General features: G+C 33.9%; 1 protein-coding gene across 1 annotated transcript in view; it reads right to left on the bottom strand.

Moving 5' to 3' along the window:
* Positions 1 to 24,907, bottom strand: part of ADGRL3 (adhesion G protein-coupled receptor L3) — an 890,906-nt gene that overhangs the window by 570,090 nt on the left and 295,909 nt on the right. The window contains exons 3-4 of the mRNA XM_011949310.1: positions 23,168 to 23,395; positions 2,979 to 3,182 (exon numbers count right to left, since the gene is read on the bottom strand). Coding sequence (XP_011804700.1) covers positions 2,979 to 3,182; positions 23,168 to 23,222 — 259 coding nt within the window. The 5' untranslated portion in view covers positions 23,223 to 23,395. The remainder of the gene's footprint in view (positions 1 to 2,978; positions 3,183 to 23,167; positions 23,396 to 24,907) is intronic.

Raw genomic sequence — 24,907 nt, 5'->3', positions numbered from 1 at the left:
TCTTGTGGAAGCATTTTTGGCTCTTGCAAAAGATGAACTTTAAAATGAGCCCAGAGTAGAGTTTTTCAGACGTTTTGTCAGGCCTGAAATGCTTTAGCTGTTTTCCTAGAGAAAACTTGTACTGGCCTGGCACCACTGTCTGTGTGGCTTATAGGAACATTATTTGTAGATCTTCTCAATGAACTTTTAATGCAGCTGCATGGAGATAAAAAATAAACCAAGATATATGCTGATTGAAAAAACACATTAACATTCCTGTAGCTTCTAGGGAAAGCCTTGATATCTAGTCCTTAACTGGGAAATTTGCCCTCAGACTTCCTTCTGCTTTAACATGCTAAAAAGAAACTTAGGAGAACTATTTTAAAAAATTCTTCAGGCTTTGCTGTTTTACCAAGATGTCCTGATTTGTATGAATCCAAATACTCATTAACTCTCAAGTGCTATTAGCTATCAAGAGTCAAACGAATTCAAAGTGGGGGAAAAAAAGTTTAATTTCAAGTCAATAAGGGCATTTTGTTATGTTGTTGTTATGGCTGCTTTCATTGGATTTGTACTTGCCTGTTTGGCTACCTACAGAATGAACAGAGGTTAATATATTTTTAAGTAATATCATTTTTTTCCGAATCAAAGATTGCAGTAATATCAGCCTTTATTATTTTATTTATTTTTGAGCTTTATATTCTTGAAGTATCTTGCTTCTATAACAGATTTGTTTTTTGTTTCGTGAAGGTGGAGGAGGGGAGGAAAGGGAAGAACTTGAATTCACTGACATTTTCTTGTTTGAATTCCTCCACGTCTTTTCAATTTAAAGAGCTCAAGATAATGTGATATCTCTTACTTCAATTTCATTTTTAATACCTGTCCAAGCATTCTAGCTGTATGTACTGTCTTCCATATTAGGAAAGATTATGCCCCTACAATATTTACTTATTCTTCTTTATTCTTTCTACAGGGAATATTCTAAGATGACTTTTATTTTCTGTCTCCTTGATAAAATTACTTTCACACAAAAGCAACTTTCAAAAAGTATCATCTCATCATAACAGATTAACACAATTCTGTAAGCGCCTTTTAAATCACAAGATGTTAACCTCAGTCTCCATTAAAAATATCACATAAAATTGGCTTGTACTCTCGTTTTCATCTCTGTCCAAAACAGAATATAATACAGCTTTTCTATTTGTAAATTGATTTAAAAATGTGATTTAAAACCCATCACTGCCCTGTAACTTGCCACATACATGGCAAAAACTAAAATCTAGTAATACAAAGCAATCTTATTAAGCTATAAAAATTGGAGAATATTTAAATTCAGTATAACGTTCTTAGAAACAATGATTCTAATTGATGTTCTGAATTTTTGTTAGAAGAGAGAGTTTCCAGCAGCTGTGTGTGTGTGTTTACATTAGCTGCTGATTTAAATATTTATAGAATTCATATAAATTAAATATTACTTCTGTATACTTCTTAATACTAGAAATTATGATGAATGTATAGGCATTGGAGTTAATTAACTAATATTCATTATATATTATTGTTTTACAATATAAATCATAAGACAAAATTATGATGAAATCTTTGTGACTGCTGAAGCACATTCTGGGAATAATAAAAGTGCACCCAATTTAGAAGACTTGAAGTTTGAAAAGGTAATACAAACAAAACAGGGAAAAATAAGAAGTTCTTAAGGAATATTTACTATCCATTGTCCTTGAATTTTCAGAACACGCTGGAGTCCATTCTACAGTCTTCTATGGAATTACATGGACTCATCCACCACTTTGCTGCCTGTCGTCATCACTGCTGTTGCCAAACCACCACTACAAGGAAGAAAGGCCAATCTGAATGGAGAGATTTGAGGCCACTGATTGAACGATGTCACTTAGGAGACAGAGCCACTGTGAATGCAAAGTTACACATGCTCTTACTCTGCCTCATGGTCACAGTAATTGAAGAATTACATTTAACTCTCACGGGTCTCTCAAATCTCAAATGGATTAATGATGCACCTCCCTTAGGTCCTGACAAACAAAGTATTCCAATTTATTTTACCAGATAACTCTTTAATGGGGCGTAGAAGATAAACTCAGCTAATACTGTGATATTTCATGTTCTTTTGCTAGTATTACTTATATGTGTATCCCTCTCAAGACATTTTTGGGTCAGAAGAGTGACTGTGTTTCAGGAAAGATTTGATATTCATAGTTCCCCCAGCCAAATGCTTCCCAGCTTTTTCCTTTTTCACAAAGAAAGTTACAAATATTATATTCCCTGGGAGAAATGACAGAAATAAGAGTACCCACATGGAGTTTTGTGAGAAAAACAAAAATTACATTGCCTAAATATTATGTAAATAAAAAAATAATACGTAAAGTGTTCGGGAATACGACCTAACGTTCCTCACTGGAGCTTTCAGGGCTGGATGCCACTTGCTATACTTTCCGGCTGCAGAGGCAATATTATAGAAAGAACGTTCCGTATTTTCATAAGAAAATTAGGTTTTTTCAGTAACTATAATTTTTCTACCAAGTTTTACGCTTTAAATGACTAATACACAATCCCTAACCAAGACGTCTTAATCATAATATTTTCAAAATCTTGATAGTTTTCATTGGTGAAAATTGTTTCAAACAAGCAGATGATCAGACATGTTAAAACTTACACAGCCTTTCAAATTTTACAAGAGTTGAAAGTGTCACTAAAAGTAATTTTAAATTTCCTGTGATAATGCAAGAATACTTCAAACCCAATCAAATATTTTAAATCAAACATTTCAAAATAATGATGAAGCTCTAACGTAGAACAGGCATGCATTGTTAAAACTGGCCAGGATATCACTAAGTGTTAATATCAGCCACAAAAGTGAATGCAGACAGTAAACTTACAAGAAGACACAGTTGGGGCACTTCCTGGGGCTGAGCCTCTCAGGAGCCCCTGCCCAGCCACCCCCAGCCCTCTCTCCCCACTGTTGGCCGCACCTTGGGCTGCAATCTGTGCTCCTTGGGCACCTGGACCACGAACTCCTCTGGTAGCTCCACGGGGCCCTTGTCCACGATGAGCAGCGGTGCGCTCTGCAGCTGGCTGCTGAAGTAGATGTCTGGGTGGAAGAGCGCCTCCTGGGCTGCGCTCAGCGTGTCGCAATGGAGCAGCAAGGGCTGGATGTCGTTCACTGTGCTTGCCACCTGCGGGGACCGCAGGGCGCACCATCAGACCCCTGCTCACCTCAGTCCCACCTCAGGGGAGCCCTGGTAGAGGCTATTTCCAAGGCTGCTCTCTGCCGCAGGCTATAGGCCCAAGATTCCAGCCGCCCCAGGCCCTACTCAGACAACCCTACAGCTGAGAGGATTACCTCCTGGCCCCTAGTATAATGCTATCCTAGTTAAACACTATCTTAATTAAGCTAAAAAAAAACCCCTCATCCAAATCTCTAATAATGATTAGAAAATTAGACATAATTATTGAAAGCACAGTAAGCTACCTGAAAAAATATAAATATTATTTTTATTTTTCTAGATTCACAGCATTCTAATGTAAATTAAGGACACTAATATCTACATAAGTGTAAATAAGAATAATGGTTCCTAAACTCAATGTTTACACAAAATGTTTGATAAGGTAATTGGTAAAGAAAGTCCCAGAGAGGTGTTTTTCCTTTGTTTATTTGTTTTGTTGGAAGTATGGTTACACTTATATGGATTTTTTTATACTTATTTATATGTTTTCAGGTCATTTAACTACCATTTTTGGAGAGATATTGTATTAAGATCTGTAGTGGACATTAAGGTGAAAAGGATATACACACATTTTTTACCATTTATATACACAGTGATTTTACTGACAAATGGTACATATTACATAAATGAGTAAATATGAAAGACCAAGACAATAATGAAAAAAAAGTATACATGATTTTTAAAAATAATTCAGAAAACACCCATACATTTTATGCTTTGAAAATAGAGATATTTAAATATAGGATTGTTTTTTCTGATAAACTGATACATGATATACACATTTCCCTACACTGTTTGCAACTTGTTTAATTAATAGAAATGATAATGAAAATATGTCTGCCAACAGAAAGGATAAATTTTACAAAGAAAAAGATTTTGCTTCACACAAGTATTTTTAAACATGTTATAACATGCATGTATAAAAACACAATAATGTTATGTGGCTAACATTAAACAGGAGAGAAACTAAGAAAATCAATAATGCAAGAGAATTTTATGATCATCTTTCTAACACTAGAAATTTATACAGAGGTGCCATAATTTCTTGCTATGTAAAATATTTGCAAATTAGGAGTGTAAAATATACCCCTCCCAAAACACATAAAATAATACAACTTTCATAAAAAAAAAAGAATCATATTAAGAAATATGTTAAACAATGTATCTATAATGGAAAACTTTAACATATAAGTCTGAGACATTGTCCCAAAACAACATTTTTATGTGAATTTGTTACAATGTATGATTACTAAAATATCTAGGCAAATGTAATCTGAATGCCATTTTTATAGTCTGTGTAGATGAAAAAAGTGACAAAGAAGAAAATAAGTTTCAAGACCAAAAAGCTGTGAAAATCAACATCTCTAAGTAATTGCCTTCATTAATGTTTCACTCTAGTGGCATCATTTCTGATCTTTTGGCGACTAAGATATCCCTCTCTTCATTGCCTAAAATGACAATGTGACTAATATAAAAATATTTTTACATGAATATATACAGGCGTGTTTTCTCTAACATCTTTATTACTACTCTATGGAAGAAAATTAGCCAAAGGTTATCAAAATAGGTTATCTTACATACTTCTGTTATTCAAAAATTGAAAGATTTTATCCTCAGCCAAGTTAAAATATAAGCACATCTAGAGTGGGGGAGAAGTTGCTTATTTGTTCATTCATTCAACAAATATTTACTGAGCTCCCATTACATGTTGGGTCCTATTCTAGGTGCTGGAGCATTTAGTGAAGAAAACAGACCACAAAGCTACTTTAATGAATCATACATCATTCTGATTATGAGATTAGAAAACACATAAATAAATATTAGAGAAAATATACCATATTAGTATAAGAAATCTATGAAAAATTTAAATAGAGTAATATGTAAAGACTACTTCACTTAGGTTTTTATGAAATACTTGGATATGGAGATAAAATATAAATTGGGATTTTAGTGAGATTTAAAGTGGCTAATCATACAACATTCAGTTGTATGACTGTAAGTTGACAGCCAAAGAACTTCCAGGATACAGGAAAGGCCTCCTGGCTAGAACCTCCTTGGTGTGTTTGAGAAAAAACACAACGTCAAGGTGAAGAACAGTCTGGAAGGCAGAAAGGCAAACAACACCCAGATAATGAGCTTTGTAAGCCAGGGTAAAGAGATTAGTTTTAAGGCAATCTGTTTAGGATAATTATTAAAACTCTGGGGAGGAAAGGGTAGCATAGGACAGGGAGATGTGAATAGCGATTTCTTCTGAACTAGAGATCAAATATTTCTAGAAAAGGTCCATTTCTAGAGTAGGCAAAGAATGACAATTCATTTAAAAATGAATAAACAATGGAATCAAGCATCAACTAAACAGTATAATAGTGCCTGTATCTAACTGAAAAAAATCTGAAAATAAAGAAAACATAAAGACACATGTCAATAGAACTAGGAAGCAAACTCTTAGGGATCTAAAAAGAGTAGTTTGGCTTGAGGAGTAAAATGATTTCATGGAGTAAGACTAAAGAATACAAAGTACCAGGAGCTTAAGTAGACTTTGATTGTAAATTGAAAAAAGTAGACTGACGTGTTCTATGGAACCAAAGTATCTTATGTGTCTATAGTTTGTACTCTCATTTAAATTTACTGTATCTATAAAAGAAATTCAATGGGTGGCAGGAAAACTAGAGAGGCTGTTACACTACCCACATAGAGAAGGGTTATTAGAACAGAGCCAAAATCTCAACTTTTGCTTTAAAAAATATGCGTGTACTATACTCAAGATATTGTATGACTTCTGTGGAAATATTTATTTGAATTATAAATATAAATCCAACTTGTCTTCCTGAAGCTATTATACAAATAAGTCTTCAAGATAAAGAGCACACTTACAAGTCTGGTGTCTGGTATTCTGTTAGAAACACAAATCTTAAGTCTACAAAGATTCTTTCAACTCACATGCTAGAAAGTTAGAACATTCCTGCTACACAGATCTCCCAAGGTTCACGTGAAGAGGTTTTGCTCAGAAACTCACTCTCCTTGGGGCACAATAGCATCTGAAGCAGCCAGTTTCCTTAGGTCAAGGAAGGTGGTATCTATGCCCTGGCATTCTCCACTCACGTGTCTTAATTGAATACATGGGCTACAAAATCAGGTCAAATTACTCCTCAAAGATTCTTTTCCTCAGATATTTGAAGATAGTTTTTACTTTCTAAATGTCTCTTTTTTTCTCCAGACCTTTAAGAGAAAGGATTCTTTCAAAGTAGCTATGAAAAATACACCAGCATGTTGTGGCATTAACATAAGTTGAAGGCAACCCTCCAAGTTTCTTTCCCAATACCGTTTGAGGCCACAGTTTAAAACTCTCTTGTATGCAATTTTAAGATGTCACAAAGTTAATTTTGGCTCTGAGACAGGAATCTATAATAAGGTCAATACATCTTGTTCTTTCTATCCTTCTTCAGAGAAATTTCATGTTTATCTTTTAAAAACTGCATATCTGATTAGGATTTTATTTGAATTGAGGGGGCGATTTTCTATTTTCATTTGTTTTTAAAGTTTTAACTTTTAAATCATACATAATATATAATACTCCTTGTAAGCAATATGAGTTATTGTCATATAAAAATCATCCTTATATTTGATTCATATCCAGATATTTTTACAACGCAAGTACTTTCATTCTGCTTCCCTAGTGGGCAAGCATGAAATATAAAATTAGTATTTCATAACCTACTATAATGATCAAAATATTTATCCCATGTCCATGTCTCTTAAATATCAAAAGCCATCAGAACATCACTGTTCCAGAATGTTGGTTGTGGGCAGACATGAGGCAAGAGGTAAGCAAAAGAAAAATAATGTGTTTTTAAAAGGTAAAGTATTTGTGATGATAATACCAGAGTTTTCATATTATCTGTGGAACATATAATTGGTATAAATATCAATAAATATCAGAATTCAATGATAGATAACTTTCAGAGATCAATACTGATTTATGTATATTTTTAAAGTTACATAAGTACTGTTTCTAACCAACTTCAGCTGTTTCTATTTTCTTGTTCTTCTTACATGAGCAACTTTGTAATTCAGTCAATTATTCAGCTTATTCCTCCAAACAGCTATTAATCATAACAGTGAGCTGGGATTCTAAACAAAACAATGGGCTAATTCTATAATGAGAGACATGCTAAAAACAAAATACAACCTGGGCATATTTATCAGAGTTACAAGTGTTTTATTCTCATAAACTAACATTTTTTTCTTACAAGTCATTTATTTTTGTGTTTTAGGGTTATATTTCACCATGTCTTTATTAGCAACCATGAGCTTTACAGAGTTAGAAATGTACACTAATATAGCTATGACTCTAACCTACATATTACACGTTTTCACCTTGGTAGTATCTCTTGGAAAGAGAATACTTATCCTCCTGAACATACCTGCCTAATCCTTTGTACAGATTATCCTTCCTAGTAGGAAATCTTTTCCCCTACTGCTTAGGCTTTCCAAATCTCACCACTTTCTAATATCACTCTTTCCATAATTTTACCAAACAGTTCTCTCTGTATAAAATCATCATTAAATTTCATAATATTTTCCTTCCATTCTTTACTAAAACGTACTCAAAATCTTGTTGCTTTTTATTTCCAAGATTTAAACAAACACAGTATTGCCGTCTTCCCTAATTGAAGAGTTTAAAAATTTACTTATTTTGTTTTATTATATTCTAGCTCAATCTCAATATGTTACTTTGGTTGGTTTGTAATTTAAATCACAGATCTACAAAATAAGGCAAATGCTCAGTAGGTTATAAAAATGCCTATGGAAGAACTTCCCCAAGATGGCTAAGAAATTTTGGGTTGAGTTTCTCATCAAAAGCCACTTAAAATATAGTATTGCATCATTACATTAACAGCTCTGAGTCTATTTTTTCATCTGAAAATTACCAGTCCTACTACCTATGACTCATTGGATTGTTATGAGTATTCACTGAACTATTATGTGCAAAACTCTTTAGCTAACAGGAAAGTATTGTGTAAATGCTGGAAATTATATTGAAAAAGTTACAATAGCAAATGGTTCATTGCTACCAAAATGTCTACTCCAACTTCACTGCAACATATATAATAAAAGGGAAGGAAAGAGAAGAGTTGGGGGCAAAGAAGAGGCCACTGTTTTCATTTCCTTTTCTGTAAGTAAAGGTACATTTTCAATCCTGCTTCCTTATGCATACCTGAAAGGCTCTCTCCCACAGTACCTTCATTTTAGCCATATAAAAGATTATGCCTTTCTGGATTTCTCCCTAAGGTGTATATGATAGATGCATAATTTCTTTATAGGCTGGGTAGTAATCTCTAACAATAGTCATAAAAGATCCAATTCAAGCACCTGAGTAAAGATGCCATCAGGTAGAAATTGCAAAGAGAAAGTTCTAACACAGAGGGGAAAATCTGTTTCAAGTCCGGATCTTATAAGAAAATAGCTGAGCTAAGTAGTAACAAATTGTCCTCTTGTGTATAATGAAACAGATTTTATGGTATACCTGAATGTTATTTTACTCAACAGGTTCCTTCTGCAGACTACCTTGTATCATAAAGTGCTGGTATGCCTGATGTGGGCAAGAAATTACACTTCAGACTATGTTCCTCATTAATTTTCTCCAAAACATAGCTTGTTACAATAAAAGAAAACAAATAAGTAAGATAAACTTTTGTAGTCATTCAAATAAGAAAAGAAGTAATCAAATAATCTCTTTTCTAACAATATGATTCTATGTCTAGAAAACCCTAAAGACAGCAGAAAGCTCCTAGACCTGATAAACAACTTCAGTAAAGTTTCAGGGTATAAAATCGGCATAAAAACATTAACAGCTTTTTCTTTTTTTTTTTTTTTTTTTAAGACATAGTCTCACTCTGTCATCCAGGCTGGAGAATGCAGTGGCGTGATCTCGAGAGGCTCACCACAACCTCTGCTTCCTGGGTTCAAGTGATTCTCCTACTGCAACCTCCCGAGTAGCTTAGATAACAGGCACCTGCCACCATGTCCGGCTAAATTTTTTGTATTTTTAGTAGAGAGAGGGTTTTGCCAAGTTAGCAAGGGTGGTCTTGAACTGTCGACCTCCGATGATCAGCCCACCTAGCCCTCCACAGTGCTGGGATTACAGGCATGAGCTACCTTTATACACCAATAACATTCAAGCTAAGAGCCAAATCAAGAACATAATCACATTTGCAATACTCATCAAGAAAACAAAACATCTAGGAATACATCTAATGAGGGAAGTAGAAGATCTTTACAAGGAGAACTACAAAACCCTGCTCAAAGAAATCAGAGATAGCACAAACAAATGGAAAAACATTCCCTGCACATGGATTAGAAGAATTAATATTGCTAGAATGGCCATACTGCCCACCCAAAGCACTCTACAGATTGAATGCTATTCCTATAAAACTATCAATGTCAGTTTTTACAAAATTAGAAATGAACAATTGTAAAATTCCTATGGAATCAAAAAAGAGCCCCAGTAGCGAAAGCAATCCTCAGCAAAAAGTACAAAGCTGGAGGCATCACATTGCCAAACGTCAAACTACCTTATAAGGCTACAATGACAGAAACAGTGTTGTACTAATACAAAACAGACAAATAGAAAAATGGAACAGAATAGAGACGCCAGAAATAAAGCTACACACCTACAACCATCTGATCTTCAACAAGGTTGACAAAAATACACAACGGGGAAATGACTGCCTATTTAATAAAGGGTGTTAGGGTAACTGGCTAGCCATGTATGCAAAATAACGAAACAAGGCCCTTACTTTTCAGCATATACAAAAATTAAATCAAGATGTATTAAAATTTTAAAAGTAAGACGCTAAACTATAAAAATCCTAAAAGCAAACCTAGAAAGTATCATTCTGGCATTAGCCTTAAGAAAGAATTTACGACTGTCCTCAAAAACAATTGCAACAAAACCAAAAATTGACAAGTGGGACCTAATAAAACTAAAGAACTTTCACACAGCAAAAGAAACTATCAACAGAGTAAACAGACAACCCACAGAATGGGAGAAAATATTTGCAAACTATGCATCTGACAAACGTCTAATATTACAGAGAGCTTAAATGATTCAACAAGCAAAAAACAATAACCCCATTAAAAAGCAAGCAAAGGACATGAACAAATACTTCTCAAAAGAAGACATATAAGCGGCCAACAAACACACACCAAAAAAACACTCAATATCACTGATCATCAGAGAAATGCACATCAAAACCTCAACGAGATACCATCTCACACCAGTCAAAATGACTATTATTAAAAAGACAAAAAGTAACAGATGCTGGCGAGTCTGTGGAGTAAAAGGGATGCTTACATACTGTTGGTGGAAATGCTAATTAGTTCAGCTGCTGTGGAAAGCAGGTTGGAGATTTCTTGAAGAACTAAAACCAGAACTATTGTTCTACCCAGTATTCCCATTATTGGGTATATACCCAAAGGAAAATAAATTATTCTACCAAAAAGACATATGCATTTGTATATACATTGCAGCACTATTTATAATTCCAAAGACATGGAATCAACCCAAGTACTCATCAATGGTAGACTGGAAAAATACAATTATTTCTCTCTCTCTCTCTCTCTATATATAGGTATATATAGATATATGTATGTATATATACTCACACACCATGGAATACTATGCAGCCATAAAAAATAATGAAATCATGTCCTTTTCAGCAACATAGATGCCAGTGGAGGCCATCACCCTAAGTGAATTAACACAGGAACAGAAAACCGAAGATTGCATATGTTGACTTACAAGTGGAAGCTAAACATTAAACTTATGGACATTAAGATGTGATATGCCCTGGGTGCAGTGACTCACACCTGTAATCCCAGCACTTTGGGAGGCCGAGGCGGGTGGATCACCCAAGGTCAAGAGTTCAAGACCAGCCTGGCCAATATGGCGAGACCCTGTCTCTACTAAAAACACAAAAATTAGCTGAGCGTGGTGGCAGGTGCCTATAATCCCAGCTACTCAGGAGGCTGAGGCAGGAGAATCACTTGAACCCAGGAGGCGGAGGTTGTGGTGAGCCGAGATGGTGCCATTGCACTCCAGCCTGGGCAACAAGAGCAAAACTCTGTCTCAAGGAAAAAAAAAAAAAAAAAATGTGATATGGTTTGGCTCTGTGTCCTCACCCAAATCTCATCTTGAATTGTACTCCCATAATTCCAATGGGTTGTGGGATGGAACCGGTGGGATAGTTTGAATCATAGGGACAGTTTCCTCCATACTGTTCTCATAGTAGTGAATAAGTTTCATGAGATCTGATGTTTAGGGGTTTCCACTTTTGCGTCTTCCTCATTTTTCTCTTGTTACTGCCAAGTAAGACGTGCCTTTGCCTCCCACCATGATTCTGAGGCCTCCTGAGCCATCTGAAACTGCAAGTTCAATTAAACCTCTCTTTCTTCCCAATCTCAGGAATGTCTTTATCAGCAGCATGAAAATGGACTAATACAAGATGAGAACGATAAACACTGGGAACTAAGAGAGAGAGTAAGGCAAGGTCGGAAAACTACCTATTGGGTAGTATGCTCAATACCCTGGGTGACAGGATCATTTGCCTCAGAGTCATGCAATATACTCCTATACCAAACCTGTACATTTACCCCCTGACTCTAATATAACAATTGAAATTATAAAAATAAATAACAGATGACATGAGGAAAAAAGATCCAGATATGATTAGATATGTAGGTTAAAAAAATTTTAAAAATTTCTGTATTTATAAAAGAATAAATAGTTTGCTTTTACACATTAGAGTCAATATCAGAACACTAAGCTACTATGTTACAAAAGTTTTATAAAACACGCTGAGAGCAGTGAGTCAAACACGTGACTGTGAATAAAGCTAAAGGGAAACATTTCATTTTGTTAAAGAACAAAAGAAGAACTTTTTAAGATTACTTTTTAATAGGTTTTCATAGCTTGCATTTTATGTATCCTATCAATAAAGGGAAATATAGTGACTTTCATTATAATTGTTGCCTCAGTTGTAATACTGTGATGTAAATACCTTAAACACTTCTGAAAATGAGTAAGCACAGATTTCTGTTAGTGATAAATTTATTAGAGATTTGGCTTCTGACCAAAAGGATGATTTTTTTCATTCCAGTGAAATAAAATCTGTATTATGTACCTTAAGAGGAATGATAACTAATAGTAGGATTTTCCAAACACCTGCTTCCTTGTAAACATAATGCAAACACATTTAAATTCATGGGAACAAAAAACCTTTAGAATTTGTTATTTGGATAACATTGACTTTGTTTTTCCCTCTAATCCCCTCCTCAAGAATATCAATTTTTTAATTGTATGGCAACTATACTTTCAGAATGCTGTAAAGTAAATCCTTTCTTTAAAAATCTTTACAACTATAGTAATGAGGCACTCTTCCTTAATCATACTGCCAATTATAACTAATGTGTGGGCAAAATGAGCAAAAATGATCCATATATTGACAGAGGTTTGTTTTGCTAGTGAGTTCTAGCTCCCTCTCCTAAGTAAATAATAACTGGCATTTCTGAAGACATCTGAGAAGAATGAGAACTGTTTTGCTTTTTTATGGTAGTTAAGGTATTTTTCCCACCCATCCGCCTTTCTCAACACATACAACAAAATCAATCTGTTTTAAAGTCCCTCCCACAACCCGTGGGAATTATGGAAGTACAATTCAAGATGAGATTTGGGTGGGGCCACAGAGCCAAACCATTTCACATCTTAATGTTCATAAGTTTCAATGAATGCCTAAATTCTGTTTAACAAGACAGCAAATATGTTAACAGGCTCAAATGTCAAAATAATCGATTACGTTATGTTGGTGGTATACATAGAATGTGATTATTATTGGACACCTACTTTTAAAAATCGACATGGTGGTTTTTTATCTGTCTGCAGAGGGACACCATAAAGCCTGCCAACAGCCTGTAACCTCTAATACATCTGTGCTATCACAGCTATTCCAACTATCCAGCTATTGTAACTAATCTAAAAGGCCTCCTTTTAAGCAATTGTGTAGTGTTCCCTGGAGGAAGAGCATCATACCAGCCTGTTGCTTTAAATTTTATGCTTTATTTGTCTTCATTATTAAATAATGTGCCCTTAAGGTCTGCATGGTTTCCTCAACTTCCCTATCAAAAGGAGAAAAAAAAGAAGAAAAAGGATCATTGCTAAATTGTCACCATCACTGTTGATTTGTATGGAGAGCTATACTAAAGATTAGTTCTGATCTAATTCAGGTAATATTTATGTTTACTACTCTTGTGATATCTCTAACAGCTTGGAGAGAATCTATAATGAGTGAAAGCAGACTATTTGTTCTTTTATAAATACAGAGGGTTTTTTTTTTAATTTTTATGTTTTTAACCTACATATCTAATCATTAGATATTTTCCTGTTATTCTCCAATGCAACAACGAAATCAATCTGTTTTAAAGTCATCTGAATCCAAGAAAAAAGAATGAAATGTTTTAAAATGCTATTTTATGTTTGCATGTTATTTTTATCTTTGCATTTAATCAAAAGAATGATTTCTCTAATTTAGGTCACTGAATTTACCCTTTTTAATTTCACATAAAACTAATGATACCAAAGTGAGGGTATATCCATCACTCACTATTCAATTTTTTCAAACTTAGAAAGAAGAGTGATGACAGGATATTTTATTGGACTTACAGTCTAATTAAAAGTGACAGAATTGCACTTCGAATAGCTTTTCAACACCCTTTAACATTTTTCTTTGAATGCTGATCTAAGCTTAAGATGTTCATTAGTAACTCATTAAAGACTTAGTTACAGTCCAGTGGCTGAGTCCTAAATATAATGATGAGATGTGTGTACAAATGTGTAGACTCATAATTAGAGAAACTGTCACAATGGGGATTAAGAATATACAATGCAGTCTTTGAAAAAGAACTGTGGAATGTAAGTGACCCCAAGATGGTGTTGTATTTTAAATTTTGCTTACTATTCAGATCATTTGTTTTTTGGGTTCTAATTCCTAAAGGTATGTTTTAATGACCCCATTCTCCCAGGATTAAATGTGTGAGGCTTTATATTAGGGCCTTTTTATACATTATTTTATTTAATCCTTATACTATACCAAAGTAGGCCTAATTACTTATTTAACAAATAAATAAACTGTGATTTAAACTCTTGAAGATCATATATCTTGGAAGTAATGGAACTGGAGTTAAACTCTAAGGCTTAAGATCGTTCTACTTCATTTAATAGGACGATACAAGATAGGATTGTAAAGCAGTTTAGATTAGATGATATTGTACATTTCAGTTTCTGGACTTCATGTAAGCAATGCTTCCTAAATATGCTGACACGATCTTCTATAGTTCCTGAAAATTACAGGAGCTATTCAGTATCAACATTTATAAATCATTAATTATCCTTGCCATATAAAACCCCAGGTTCTCTGCTGATTTCCATTTTTTTTTTATTAAAAGATGTAATGTGAGTCCAGAGGACACTAATATATAATATGTGGATTTGATAGAGAGATGCAAAGCTACAGAATTACTCTTGAGATGAACTAAAAGAGGCATTCAGTAATTTGCAGAATATATTAGAGAAAAACAATCTACAGAAATAAAATGAAAGACTCAATATTTATAACATAATTTGAGCAAAGATATAAAAATATAAAAAAGAGGATTTCCAAAATCTCAAAAAAATTCAGACTCAACCAAAAATAGAAATTTTTCTTGGTTACCAAAGTTTAATTATCTTCATCATTTTCTTAGGAAAAATAATTGAAAACTAATAGAACCCAATGAATTGCCTTGCTGTTTTGTATACAATTCACCAGTATACAGGTTTCCCATAAAAATAAAGTTTCAATTATGGACAATTATTAATTTTGGAAGTCATAATAACAATAAAAAAGTGAGGAGAAAACCCACAAGAATGGGAGAAAATATTTGCAAACCATCATCTGACAAGAGTTAATAACTCAACAAGAAAAAAATCAATCTGATTTTAAAATGAGCAAAAGATGTGAATAGACATTTCTCAAAAGAAGATATACAAATGACCAACAGGTAAATGAAAAATGCTCAACATCACTAATCATTAGAGAAGTGCAAATTATAACTATAATGAAATATCATCTCCCACAGTTAAAATGGCTGTTATCCAAAAAAAAAAAGGCAATAGCAAATGCTGGTGAGGATGTGGAGAAAGGGGAACCTTTGTCTATTGGTAGGAATGTAAATAGTGTAGCCACTGTGGAGAACAGCATGAAGGTCCCTCAAAAGACTACAAGAACTACCACATGATCCAGAAATGCCCACTGCTGGGCATATGTGGAAAAGAAAGAAAATCAGTATATTGAAGAGATATGTGCACTCTCATATTTACTGCAACACTATTCACAATGGCCAAGATACAGAATCAACCTAAGTATCCATCAATGAATGAATGGATAAAGAAAATGTGGTTACATATACACAATGAAATATTATCCAGCAATAAAAAAGTGATGAAATTCTTAAGCCAGGTATAGAAAGACAAACATTGCATGTTGTCAGTAATATATGAGAAATAAAAAAATATTAAGCTAATGGAGACAGAGAGTAGAAAGATGGTCACCAGAGGATGGGAAGATTACTGGAGAGGAGAAAGAAGAAGAGAAGATGGTTAGTTGGTACAAAAATACTGTTAGGTAGAAGGCATAAGATCTAGTGTTCAGAAGCAAGATATGGTGACTATAGCCAACAGTAATTCATTGCATATTTCAAAATAACTAAAAGAGTAGAATTGTAATATTCCTAACACATATAAATAAAAATAGTTGAGATGATAGATACCCTAATTACCCTGGAGTAACTGATCCTTACAAATTGTATACTTGTATCAAATATTATATGCATCCCATAGACATGCACTATTAAATATCCATAATAATTAAAAATCATTTTAAAAAAAAAATCCTGAATGAATGAACTACTTTGAGGAATCAAATACATGAGTAAAAGGGGGCTGGGTACAGTGGTTCACACCCATAATCTCAGTAATCTGGGAGGTCAAGGCAGGAGGATTGCTGGAGGTCCACAGTTTGAGACCAGTCTGGGCAACAAAGCAAGACTCCATCTTTATGAAAACATTTTAAAAATTAACCAGGCGTGGTGGTGGATGCCTGTGGTCCTAGCAACTTGGGAGGCTGAAGTGGGAGGATTGCTTGAGTCCAGGAGGTTGAGGTTAGAGTGGACTCTGATTATGACACTGCACTACAGCCTGGGTGACAGAGTGAGACCCTGTCTTACAAAAAGGGGGTTGAAGAATTTGAAGTGATGAGGGTAGAAAAATGGTGCATGATTCAACATAAAATACCTGAGAATTTAAGTGGGTAAATACAGGCAAATAGCCTCCCAGAAAATCTGAAACGTTCCCCACACAAAAAAATGAAAAATGGTTGAAGTGAAGAATACCTTAAGTACTCTGATTTGATCATTATACACTGTATGCATGTATCAAAATACCGTATGTACCCCCTTAAACATGTACAAATGTTATGTATTAATAAAAAATTACTTTTTACTAATAACAATATTTGAAATTTTTACTTAAAATTAAAATTTTAAAAATAAAAAATTTAAAAGCTATTCTTAGAAAAAATAGTCTAAAAAACACTTAAAATTAAATGTCTTCTAACGATATCTTACTGTCTTTTCAAAAAAGATATTTTTATAAAGAATGCTCATAATTTGACAATATAAAGAAAAATAACCCATTTATAAATAACCCAGTTATACTGAGGATTCAAGTAAATAGTAATCCAGAGAATAAGAAAACAATGATTTTATATTGTATATTCAAATATTTTTAAATTTGTTCAACATTAAATATAAAACAACAATCCTATTGCAGTCAGAGTCCACCGCAGAACAAGAAATATAAAAGTGTGATAAATTACAAGCACCTCAAATAGTCACAATATATAAAATTTCAATATAGGAAAAAGCTATTTTACTCCAAATATGTACATGTCACTCATAGATTATTACTTCAATTAAATTCATATGTAACATCTTTGCAAGTACAAAATTAAAAAAAAATTTTTTTTTCAAACTGCCAACCTGCATACTGAGTATTTGGGGAAAGTTTCTAAACAAATTCTTACACATAAAGTAAAGCTATCAGCAATGCATGTTTGTAGCTTACATTGTGATACTAGCGATTGTGTAGTTAGCTTATAAAATACGTATTTTAAAACTCAGTACCCACTGGCTAATGTGGATGGTGTTGGATGTGTTAGCAGTAACCTCATATATCATTACCATGGCACGAATTTTTCTGTATAATGTATTTGACCATAAACATAGTTATATTACTGCAGATATTACAAATTACCTAGGCTGGCAAGCATTATAAACATTTCAAGGATGATTAATTTCTAAAAATAACCAAGTTAAGCAGAGCTTAGAAGTCAACCTGACTTTTTCAGAACTAATAAAACACATCTTCATAGAAAGAATTATATGATAAAATGCTATGTAGTTAAATGTAATTTTGTACTTTTTCAAGTTTCATATCCTATTAGAAGTTACAAAATATATAAGTATTATCTTAAATCATTGACATCAGTATTATAATTGTAAACACAGATTAACAATAAGGTGAAAATTACATAAAAGCAAATATGCATCTGATCATTCTTTTATCCCTACTAAGAACTGTTTATTGTAAGTTATTTCTTGCACGTGATGAAATGTAGGCTAACCAGTAAAGTCCCTGAATATATAAATACAGATGCAACTTTAGCAATAGAATTGCAGGAAAAAAGCATGCATAAGGTGGTTCTAGAATTTTTTTTTATATTATACTTTTCTTTTTCTGTGAAGACGCTGTAAAACATACTGCTCGCCGTTATTCCTAGTTTAGGTGCCAATGATCCTGCTTTCTACCTCTTCAACTATGATTCAGTTTTTACAAGTAAGGTTCAAATAAGTTGAGATGTGGTTGAAATATTTGAGCACCACAATCACCTTCTGAACTCCCGGTCAGTTGGGGCTTGGGTGTAGTTACCTCCCAGGAACAGATCTCCCAGCCCAAGGTCCCACATTGGACCTTGATGTCTCTTTACTGCCAATCAAAATGAGCCCCAGGTACCTACGTTATTACTGGGTTCTCGCTCTCCAATTTCCTTATTTTTTCCTTGCTCCCAATCACATCAATAGAGAAACAACAAAAAGAATCCTTTATCTTTATGCAACACTACAGTAGTGCACAGCAAAGAACTGGCCATCTGCTTCAGCTGTTCCTCTTCTGCCAGGTCTCATTGCATTATAGATAAGGATTTTATGGCTCTACAGGAAGGGGACACAGTCATGGAAAACAGAAAAAGAGAAATACAGAAGTACACAGAGACACGGAATATGGACAGATAAACACAGAAGCAGGGACATTTCTTAATTTAAATTGTACATATTTATACGATATTGACATACTTGTTTTGTTTTCCTATATAAAACATTGACCAGACTATTTAGAGCAAATGGGGATTATTCAATTAACATAAACATTATCAGAATTAATTATTTAGCTTAGTTTTTAATTTTGTGCATGTAGAGATTATGCAAAAATATAACCCTAACAATTATATATAACCAATTAAAATACTAATTTAAACATTCCTACATAGTGAGAATAATTTTGTTTAGATATTAGTAATATTGATAATAATTTTGTTTGGATACTAGTATTTAGAAATGTTTGGCAAAACATAAATATTGAGGTTTGAGTAGAAAAAGATTTATTTCCATTCTCAGGGTTAGAATAACAGTAATTATTTATTTTCCTTACCTTGCTCAGGGGTTTACCTCTATTTCAAGGTAAGAAAGGAGTAGGGAAAAAAATGAAAGGTTTATCAAATGCCAAAGCACCATGTTAGAAGTTTGCCATATATAATTACATCTATTTCTTAAAATAGCTCTGCAAGGAATACATGTTCATTTTTACAGATGAAAATTATATTAAGCTACACATTTTTAGGTTACTGTAAGCTCGCTGAGGGAAGAAATACAAGTCTTTTGTTCACTATCCTGTCTTTAGCATCTAGCAGTTTTCTGGCTTGTAGTGATTAAATTCATTATATTTATTAACCAGTTGACAGATAAACAAGATTACAGAGCCAGTAGGTGGCAGAGCTGGAATTTCATCTCTGGTCTGTCAGGCTTCAGAACCACAGTCTGTCTGTCCCAAGAACATGGAAGAGGCAGATGGTCAATGTTTCTGCCTCACCTGCTCCCAAGTGACCAGGAGAGTTGCGATGAGATTCTATGTAAAGAGGAATGGCCTTGATAGGAATTGGATATCTACTGCCAGCAAGAGCAGAGCTCAAAAGCCAAGTCCTTGATTTTAAATTCCCTCTGTGTCACTTAATAGCTGTGTGACCTCAATTTACTTTACCACTGTGTACCTCAATGTCTTTATCTGTAAAGATGGTGATGATAATAATAATAACAAATAATAAAAAAACCTATGCAATTATAGTGAACATTAAGTGAACTAAAACGTCTAAAGTTTATGGCTATAAAATCAGTAGTCATCATTACTATTTTCTCTGAAGAAAGGGATAGCAATTCAGATCATCACTCAGAAGAATTAATTCCCAATGATCAAGAGGGTAAAATATCTGGACATCTTAGCAGTAGCAAGGAGACATCAGCAGAGGATATGTTGGAAACAAAAGTACTTCTATAACTGTGACATACATTTTAACTCAGTCACCTAAGGTTTCAAGTTATGCAGTATTCTCTTAAGCCAGGATTGATGGGGACTCTAAAAATTCCTATCCTGTTATAGTTCAACACTTGATCAAAGGTATATTTTTCTACTTATGAGCAAGTTAGATTCCAAAAGGCTGCTTATAAAGTCCTTCATTCACAAGTCAGAAGTGGTATAACAAAGGCAAAAGAAAAAGCCTTCTTAAAGAAGAAAGACAAAATCGACTTGTATTTTCTCAGGTGCAAAGTTTTAAAATAAAGGATAAAGTTTATCAGAAAAAAGATTCTATATTGTTTTGTCCTCTATGGTTCAAAACTCAAGATAATATTGAATAGTCCATATAAAATGGAAATGATGTTTTTTTAGCCCAGAGTATTTTGCATATCAGATCAGTCTTTTACATGTCCTATCATTATATTAGGGGTTGATTTAATGCTTCTAAAAGTTACTTGGAGATATTCTCTCTCTCTCTCTCTCTCTCTCTCTCTCTGTGTGTGTGTGTGTGTGTGTGTGTGTTTTCAATGCAGATTATCAGTCCCCAAACCAAGACCCAAGACCCAAGGCTCAGCCACATTTAGGGGTCCACTGAAATACATAGTATGTGTCAGTTTTAGGGACCAGGCATTTTAGTTCTGAAAAAGGAATCTTTCTTGCAACGTCTGTTTCTGCTATTTTTAACCTAATTTTCTCTAACAAAGGTAATTTTAGTTTGATCTTTTAAATATGAATTGTGTGTGTGTAAATATATATGTAGATATTTTTCTTTTTTTCCTTAGTATCAACATTAAATAAATCAGCTCTTATGGCTAGCTAATTCCTGGTTGTTATAATTTACTGGAACAAAAATTAACTGGAGGGATAGATTATATGATGAAGGAAATTCACATGTTCAAGTGCTAAATATTTTCTGTGCACTGTGCTGTCTTATTTACATATGCTATTTATTTTATTCTCAAATAACATTATAAGGGAGGTATTTTTATAACATAAAAAGTCTAATTTAAATCACCTTTACATATATGGATACTTAGAAAAGCATTGTTTCAAGTAATGTAATTATATTTATTTTCCCACGTCACAAAATGTTGTATGTGCCCATGCAGAGAACGTGAATGTATCAGTATATGAATTAAGAAAATATTTTGATATTTTAGACAAGTTTGCTTAAAACAAGATGGTTGAGATGGTTGAATAAGTAGGATACTCCCATTTTACAAACATCTCTACCTTATAATAGAGTGAATTGTCAGAACTAAATATGTTGCATCCAGGGAGCTTTAGAGGAAAACTTCAAAAGAAGTTACGTTACCCAGTATTTAGAATGACAGCAAAATGCAATTCATGTTAAAACTTAAGAACACAGGCCAGATTCAGAATTGCATCACTGATGAACTACAATGAGTTTCTGTAGTCAATTAAAAACCAAAAGTGAGCTAAAGAGGCTAAAAATTCATTTCAGCTGCTTGCTACACTATAATATTCTGAGACCTCCTAAGCAGTGGCAAATACAGCTGTGTCCTTTTTTCTTTGCTATAATTATCATCAACATATGAGAGAGAGACTATATTACAACATTTTCATCTTAGGGAAAAAAATCAATGATAATTAGCCAAAAACATTAAATTGTGTAAGAGGAACTTACATATAGACTTTAATTTACTAGGTTTGAGAGAGATTCAGTGAATATTACACTAAGTTGTACAGAATATAAATGTCTCACTTATATATTAAATAATGTGATATATTTTATAAAATTTGCAAAGGTATGTCATTTCTAATCTATCATATTTTTGTTATAAATACAAAGATGTCTAAATGAACAACATTAAGTATACATGTCTGTTAAGTATATTAGCATGTTTCCATAACATCATCTTTCTTTAAAAAGTGAAAACAGACATTAATATTATTATTATTTATTTATTTATTTATTTATTTTGACGGAGTCTCGCTCTGTCTGGAGTGCAGTGGCACGATCTCGGCTCACTGCAAGCTTCGCCTCTCTGGTTTACTCCATTCTCCTGCCTCAGCCTCCAGAGTAGTTGGGACTACAGGCGCCCACCACCGCACCTGGCTACTTTTTTTTGTATTTTTAGTAGAGACAGGGTTTCACCATGTTAGCCAGGATGGTCCTGATATACCGACCTCGTGATCTGCCCGCCTCGGCCTCCTAAAGTGCTGGGATTACAGGCCTGAGCCACCATGCCTGACCGTTCTTCTTCTTCTTTTTTTTTTCTTATTTGTTTGTGTTTTTGCATTACAAGGTATAGTACAAAAATAATTTCCCTTTATTGGAAGATTATTGTTTGTGTTCTGTATATTAAAGATTGTGCAGAATAGTAAATACTCATAGAAAAAAATAATTACTTGGTTGTGTAAAGCAGATACTTTTGAATAAGTAGGATTTTACTTTTGGAGTTTTCTTTCAAATGCCCAAATTTACTACATTAAAAATGTTTTTTTAAGTATGAAACTATGTAAGCCAAAAAAATCACAATAAATGAGATAATTAATAATTCAGCTGATTTTCCAAAAGTGTGGAAAAATCTAAAAATAAAATGCAAGTGTTCTTTTTAAAAAGCCTTTTAGTTTTAAAGACATTTCAATAGGCACTTTAAGAAATGCAACTGAAAACTCATAACTATTTCAGCTTAAAATACACATTATGGGCTGGGTGCAGTGGCTCACGCCTGTAATCCCAGCACTTTGGGAGGCCGAAGCGGACGGATCACGAGGTCAGGAGATGGAGACCATCCTGGCTAACACGGTGAAACCCTGTCTCTACTAAAAATACAAAAACAAAATTAGCCAGGTGTGGTGGTGGGCGCCTGTAGTCCCAGCTATTCAGGAGGCTGAGGCAGGAGAATGGTGTGAACCCGGGAGGCGGAGTTTGCACTGAGCCGAGATCGTGCCACTGCACTCGAGCCTGGGTGGCAGTGTGAGACTCCGATTCAAAAAAAATAAAAATAAAAAAATAAAAATAAAAATAAATAAATAAATACACATTATGTTCTTTTATTTTAACTTACTCATACTAACATATTGTAAGGAAAAATTACAAAGTAATCTCAGAGCAAAGATCCCAAGGAAGTGTCTAGTATGAATAAGTGAGAAAACGTTAAGCATTACACAAAAATCTGAAAAATCTTACCATGAATTATTGGAGCCAAAAGCATCATGAAAATTAGTAGCTGCGATGGCCACATGGCTGTCCACTCAGGTATGGAGTATTCCTCAAGAATGACTGTTCAAATGTGAAACAAAATACGTATATTTCTAGTTCCTCTTCTCTATTCCGAGACTGATGAATTTTCTTTAAATTAAAAATAAAAAGAATACTTCCTCCGAAACAGAAACACCAATATCCCAAATCTGAAACCTGCAAAAAAGAAAAAAAAAGAAAAAAAAAAAAAAGGGAGGTGTTATTGTATAAAATAAGTAAGTAATCCAAAGACATTATTTATACAATGCGTATATTACCATCATGTTTATATCCTGGCCTCAGATCTTAGTGAAATAAACAATTCAGTCTCTACTGAACAAATTAACTTAAATATAATGATTTTTATTTTGTTTTATTTTTTTGAGATGGAGTCTTGCTCTGTCACCCAGGCTGGAGTGCAGTGGTGCGATCTAGGCTCACTGCAAGCTCTGCCTCCCAGGAGTTCACTCCGTTTTCCTGCCTCAAGCTCCTGAGTAGCTGGGACTACAGGCGCCCGCCACCACGTCCGGCTAATTTTTTATATGTTTTTAGTAAAGACTGGATTTCACCGTGTTAGCCAAGATGGTCTGTATCTCCGGACCTTGTGATCCGCCCGCCTCGGCCTCCCAAAGTGCTGGGATGACAGGCGTGAGCCACTGCGCTCGGCTTTTTTTGTTTGTTTTTTTGCTTTTTTTGAGATGAAGTTTCGCTCTTTTTGCCCAGGCTGGAATGCAATGGTGAGATCTCGGCTCACCATAACCTCAGCCTCCCGGGTTCAAGCGATTCTCCTGCCTCAGCCTCCCGAGTAGCTCCACCCCAGTTAATTTTGTATTTTTAGCAGAGACAGGGTTTCTCCATGTTGGTCAGGCTGGTCTTGAACTCCCAGTCTCAGGTGATCCACCCACCTCGGCCTCCCAAAGTGCTGAGATTACAGGCGTGAGCCACCGCGCCTGGCTATATATATATATATATATATATGGATTTAGGGCTTACTTTGTGTAAGCTTTTACCACAATATAATTTCACCAACATTAGAACAGTAAAATATTTCATTCATCACTGTTACCATAAATAAGTTTAAAAGAAAAGGTAAATATATGAGTCTTATTTTCATCTCAGGCTGCAATATTCATTCAGAAATTATTCTACATATTAACTACATTACTTTTCTAAACATCTCTGTAAATCTGTGAACATCATGGATTTATGTTTACAAAAGATGCTACTCTTTTTGTTTGAATGTCAAAAGTTTCAGTACTGAAAATCAAGGCAAAGTATCTCAATAACAATGTATGATGATTAAAAATAGATTATTATGCCTAAAAATTCATTTTCATTTATGTTTCATTTATGTTATTCTAAATAGCTTATTTTAAATAGTAAGCATATAGATACAAACTAAATTAAAATGCAGTTTGACATAATTCATTCAACAGAGGTTAATTGAATGCTCACTAAAATACAAAGCAGTGGTCTAGAAACATGGAACAGAATATTGAAGAAAACATGAAACCTATTCTCCAGGATTGTAGAATTCAAGATGAGGAATCTTGCTGAGAGGTGTCAAACATTAATTACTTCAAGCACTGAAAAAGAAACTTTATTGAACAAAAGTAGTATAGTTGCCTCCTCTTAAAGTCTTCACAGATTTATCTTAGGAAATCAAAATACTAAAGGAACATGATCCAA

The sequence above is a fragment of the Colobus angolensis genome, unplaced genomic scaffold (genome assembly GCF_000951035.1).
Source record: "Colobus angolensis palliatus isolate OR3802 unplaced genomic scaffold, Cang.pa_1.0 Scaffold297, whole genome shotgun sequence".
Lineage (NCBI taxonomy): Eukaryota > Metazoa > Chordata > Mammalia > Primates > Cercopithecidae > Colobus > Colobus angolensis.
The sequence above is the reverse complement of the archived record's forward strand: the minus strand, read 5'-3'. Positions and strand labels throughout refer to the sequence as shown.